We start from the raw sequence: 5,480 nt of genomic DNA, 5'->3' as shown, positions 1-5,480 counted from the left end.
TAGTTGAGAATAACACCCAGTGCACCATGCAGTACGTGCCCTCCTTACTACCCATCACCAGTCTATCCCATTCCCCCACCCCCCTCCCCTCTGAAGCCCTCAGTTTGTTTTTCATAGTCCATACATCTTAAATATGAATGAAAAAAGTATCTGTTGGAGGTCATAAATATTTACTCATAAAATAACTCAAATAATGTATGAATTTACATTAACTTTTTTGGCATATATTTTGAATATATCTGATTTTGGTGATACTTGTGTTAGTGTAGAGTAGCAAAACATATTTATCCTAATGAATTCTTAATAGAAATACAGTTTTTTTAGTAACATTAAAGAAATAGGCCACAAGTAGCCTTAGAAAATAGGCTTAGAAAATAGGCTACAAATTCTAGCATCTTCAAATTTTAATCTCTGTGTCAAAAACTGTTTGTTTGTTTTCTCCCAATATAGAAAAGTTTGGTTATTCACTTAAGGGCTTTAAAATTTTAAATAATGCATAACATGAGAAAAATAATGAGTTGAAAATAGCTTATTGTTCTGTACTTATTTACTTTTGTGTATGCTTTTAGGAAAATCATATCAATGTGCCATGGAAAATTATACTCAAACATCAACTGATTTCATCTTATTGGGGTTGTTCCCACCATCAAGAATTGGCCTGTTCCTATTTATTCTCATTGTTTTTATCTTTCTAATGGCTCTGTTTGGCAACCTTTCCATGATTATCCTCATCTTCCTAGACACCCATCTCCACACACCCATGTATTTCTTACTTAGTCAGCTCTCCATCATTGATCTTAACTACATCTCCACAATTGTCCCCAAGATGGCTTCCAATTTTCTGTTTGGAAACAAGTCTATCTCCTACATTGGGTGTGGGGTTCAGAGCTTCTTCTTCTTGACTTTAGGAGGGGCGGAAGCATTGCTCTTGACATGTATGGCCTATGATCGTTATGTGGCTATTTGCTTTCCTCTCCACTATGCCATTCATATGAGCAAAAGAGTGTGTGTAGTGATGATAACGGGATCATGGATTATGGGCTCAATCAACTCCTGTGCCCACACTATATATATTCTCCATATTCCTTATTGCCAGTCTAGAGCCATCAACCACTTCTTCTGTGATGTTCCAGCCATGATAAGTCTGGCCTGCATGGACACCTGGGTCTATGAGTACACAGTGTTTGTAAGCACCACCCTCTTCCTTGTGTTTCCTTTCATTGGTATTGCATATTCCTATGGCCGGGTCCTCTTTGCCATCTGCCGCATGCAGTCAACAGAAGGGAGGAAAAAGGCCTATTCAACCTGCAGCACCCACCTCACTGTGGTCACTTTCTACTACACACCCTTTGCTTACACTTATCTACACCCAAGATCCCTCCGATCTCCAACAGAGGACAAGATCCTGGCTGTCTTCTACACCATCCTGACCCCAATGCTCAACCCCATCATCTACAGCTTGAGAAACAAGGAGGTGATGGGGGCCCTGAGAAGAGTGATTCAGAGAATCTGCTTTATGAAAATGTAGACAAAGCTCTTTTGTATGTGTCCTCAGGACTTCGGTATAAGTGTATTCATCAGCATACGATAATTAAAATATTATTTTATACTTAGAGTGCAAAAACTTAAATTAGAGGAGAAGAAAATCACTCATGTCTGGACAAAATTATTGTGTAAATATATATGTAACTCCATGCCTTATCTTTTCTTTTTTCTTTATGGTGCTTTTTCTGATCAATTTCAAAATCCTTTTCAAATGCATTCATTATTTATTGATATGTTGTAAATTATAATCATTCTTTGTCATGTAGAAATGAAAGTGGAAACTGTCTCAATGAAGTTCCATTCAGCAGAACAGTTCTATTTTCCATGTATTTTGCAAGATAAGTAAACAGAATATTAAATATTTCCTGAATGTTAGATCAAACTAACAGACAGAAGACTTCTTCTTCATCTCATTGTAGACTTGTAACTTATCTGTGCCAATTCTTTTTTTTTAATGTTTATTATATTATGTTAGTCACCATATAGTACATCCCCGATTTCTGATGTAAAGTTCGATGAATCTTTTTTTTTTCAATTTAGTGTAACTTTTATTTAAATCTTTTTATTTTTTAAGTATTTTATTTACTTATTTGAGACAGAGAGAGTGAGTGAGCTAGAGAGAAGCAAGAGCAGGGTGGGGGAGAGGGAGAAGCAGACTTTCTGCTGAGCAGGGAGCCAGATATGGGGCTCCATTCCAGGACCCTGAGATCATGACCCAAGCCAAAGGCAGACCCTTAACCAAACTGAGCCACCGAGGCACCTCTAGTGTAACTTATCTCTAGAGGGATTTAGCTGAGACTTCATCAGGGACTCTAAAGTCCTTAAACCATTCTGAATAAAATGTAAAAAGTTTATGTTTCTTTTAAGAAGGTGAATCTGACAAAATTGAATTCATGATAGGTATTCCTCAAGATCCGGACTTCCAAAGTGTCAACAGGTATCAAGAAATCGTGAGGTTAATTATATGGCGGCTCAGTCAACATTTTAGTCTAGCTATTAGGAATTAGGAATTTCAAGGACATTCCCATAACCATCCCCACACTAACTACATACTCAGTAGTCACTACTATTCTTGCATTGGGTCATGTGTCTTATGTGATATTTTATTTTCCACTCACTAAATCTTATAGTTTTAGTGAAACAGGTCCAGAGAAAGTTATCTTCTATAGACCAGTTTTAGTCATTATATTTTGGCTCAATAATTTTTCTAATCAGGTCCCGCTATTAAAATCCAGTGAAAAACTCTAAGCTCAAGTAACCTACTGGGTAGATTGCTATTAATATTCATCAGTGGTAAGTGAAGAAATGCTCTACTTTATCAGGTTTGGCACGGAGAAGAAACATATAATTTACAGGACACAGAACAAGATTAAAATATGAGGCCTCTTGTTCAAAAACAGGAAAACGTGCCATCACTGGTACTACTATAGAGTTCTTTTCAAGATTAATTTATTAGTTTTGAAATGCAATCAAAATAACAAACATCATTTCCGTTTCATAATTTTATATTTAATAAGTAGTAATACACTGCTATATGATGTCTTTATTGGTCATAAGATTTTTCTGACTCACTTATTTTATTTCATTTATTTCCATCAAAATTTATATCTTCAAGAACTTCATTTTTCTGTTGATATAGTTCAAGGTATTATTAGTCATGCTGGTAAATGCTAGGTCATGATTAGTTTTTACTAATTTTTCATTTTTAGAATAATCTGTATGCTTATGTTGCTGGAGCTATTAGGAGTATTTATAAGCCACGGACACATTGGACTGACTTTTTTTTTCTGAAAATTTTTTTCAAAGATTTTATTTATTTGACAGAGACAGCCAGGGAGAGAGGGAACACAAGCAGGGGGAGTGGGAGAGGAAGAAGCAGGCTCATAGCAGAGGAGCCTGATGTGGGGCTCGATCCCATAACACCGGGATCACGCCCTCTGCCAAAGGCAGAAGCTTAACAGCTGCTCCACCCAGGCACGCTTTTTTTTTTTCTGAATTTTTGATACATTCCATCAAAATTAAATTTTAGTGCATATAGAGCCGCTCTTTCTTAAGGAGTTTGTTTATTTATTTTTTAAAGATTTCATTTATTTATTTGACACAGAGAGACAGCAAGAGAGGGAACACAAGCAAGGGGAGTGTGAGAGGGAGAAGCAGGCTTCCTGCTGTGTAGGGAGCCCGAAGTGGGGCTCGATCCCCTGACCTGCGCTGAAGGCAGACACCTAAAGGCTGAGCCACCCAGGTGCCCCTGGAATTTATTTTTTTCTAAAAATGTTCTCTAATGAATCAATTTCAACTCATCAATTTATACATAACTCTGAATTTAATTTTAAATATAAATTTAAAAACTGGCATTTTAATGAATGCTCTCTAATTTCTGGTGATCTTAGTGACCTTTGTATAAGAAAAAGGAAACCAATTCATGTTTCAAACACCCTTTTTATAAATTTCATAGTTGTATCTTCCCTTATAAAGTACACTGCTGTTACTTTTTTTTTCTTTAATGGTTTCAAAAATTTATATGAAAAGTATTCTTTTCTATCAATAATATTTCATATTAATTTTTAAATCTTGAAAAGATTTTAGAATTTTATTTCTCTTTATAAATGTTTGGGCATTGACTTTGCAATGTTGCAGCAGTTTTTAAAACTATAGATTTTGGATTATTTTGTTAATTCTAATAACATCCCAATGTACTTTATTGTAATGACAAGGTGTGTACTCTTATTTTGTGATAATTTACAAAGATTACTACTTAAGCTCCATAGCATTCGCTATACTGGCTCTCGGGTAAGATAGTCAATAATTTTGTAAATGACACAGGAACGATCTTTGGGATGGAAATCAGCCCATGCCCCACCATGAGTCACTGCTATCGCCAGGCAGAGCTCCTTCTCTCTCTGGGTTGTGGCACCTTCCACCATTTTTGCTGCCTCTGCAGCTGCTGCTGACATCACTGTGCAGGAATCTGGTCCTAGTCGCAACAGAGCTACTCCCTTGGGGTCCTATGGCACCTTGAGCAAGATGTGTGTGTTCCTATGAGGAGGCCAGGACAACTACTCTGTGAGCATCCTGCCTGAGCGAATATGTGCAGGAACTGTTTCTGGACAACAATCACATGCCAATGCTACAAGCCAGCTTTTCTACAGCCCTTCTTCTTCTTCTTCTTCTTCTTCTTCTTCTTCTTCTTCTTCTTCTTCTTCTTCTTCTTCTTCTTCTTCTTTTTTTTGCATTTTCTCCTCCTTTTTTTTTAATGATTTTTTATTATATTATGTTAGTCACCATACAGTACATCCCCGGTTTCCAATGTAATGCTCAATTATTCATTAGTTGCATATAACAACCAGTGAACCATGCAATACGTGCCCTCCTTACTAACCATCACCGGTCTATCCGATTCCCCCCCCCTCCACTCTGATGCCCTCAGTTTGTTTCTCATAGTCCATTGTCTCTCATGTTTCATTCCCCCTTCTGATTAACCCCCTTTCCTTAACCCATTCTTCCCCTACCGATCATCCTAGTTCTTATGTTCCATAGATGAGAGAAATCATATGATAATTGTCTTTCTCTGCTTGACTTATTTCACTTAGCATTATTTCCTCCAGTGCCGTCCATGTTGCAGCAAATGTTGAGAAATCGTTCTTTCTGATAGCTGAGTAACATTCCATTGTATATATGGACCACATCTTCTTAATCCAGTCATCTGTTAAAGGGCATCTCGGCTCCTTCCACGATGTAGCTATTGTGGACATTGTTGCTATGAACATTGGGGTGCATATGGCCCTTCTCTTCACTACGTCTGTATCTTTGGGGTAAACACCCAGTACTGCAATGGCTGGGTCATAGGGTAGCTCCATTTTAAACTTTTTAAGGAACCTCCACACTGTTTTCCAGAGTGGCTGTACCAACTTGCATTCCCACCAACAATGTAGGAG

The 5,480-nt window shown here is 37.3% G+C and overlaps 1 protein-coding gene across 1 annotated transcript; it reads left to right on the top strand.

The window, feature by feature from the left end:
- The first annotated feature begins 589 nt into the window (after nt 1-589).
- LOC123791133 (olfactory receptor 2L8) lies at nt 590-1,528 on the top strand. The gene has a single exon (XM_045795773.2). It carries the CDS (start codon nt 590-592, stop codon nt 1,526-1,528), a length of 939 nt encoding a protein of 312 aa, XP_045651729.2.
- The last annotated feature ends 3,952 nt before the right edge of the window (nt 1,529-5,480 follow it).

This window comes from Ursus americanus, chromosome 5, assembly GCF_024610735.1.
Source record: "Ursus americanus isolate L20-20 chromosome 5, mUrsAme1.1.p, whole genome shotgun sequence".
NCBI lineage: Eukaryota > Metazoa > Chordata > Mammalia > Carnivora > Ursidae > Ursus > Ursus americanus.
This window is presented reverse-complemented; position numbering and strand designations above follow the sequence as displayed.

Coding starts and splice junctions, on each gene's coding strand:
- LOC123791133 (XM_045795773.2), top strand. CDS start 590: ATGGAAAATTATACTCAAACATCAACTGATTTCATCTTATTGGGGTTG.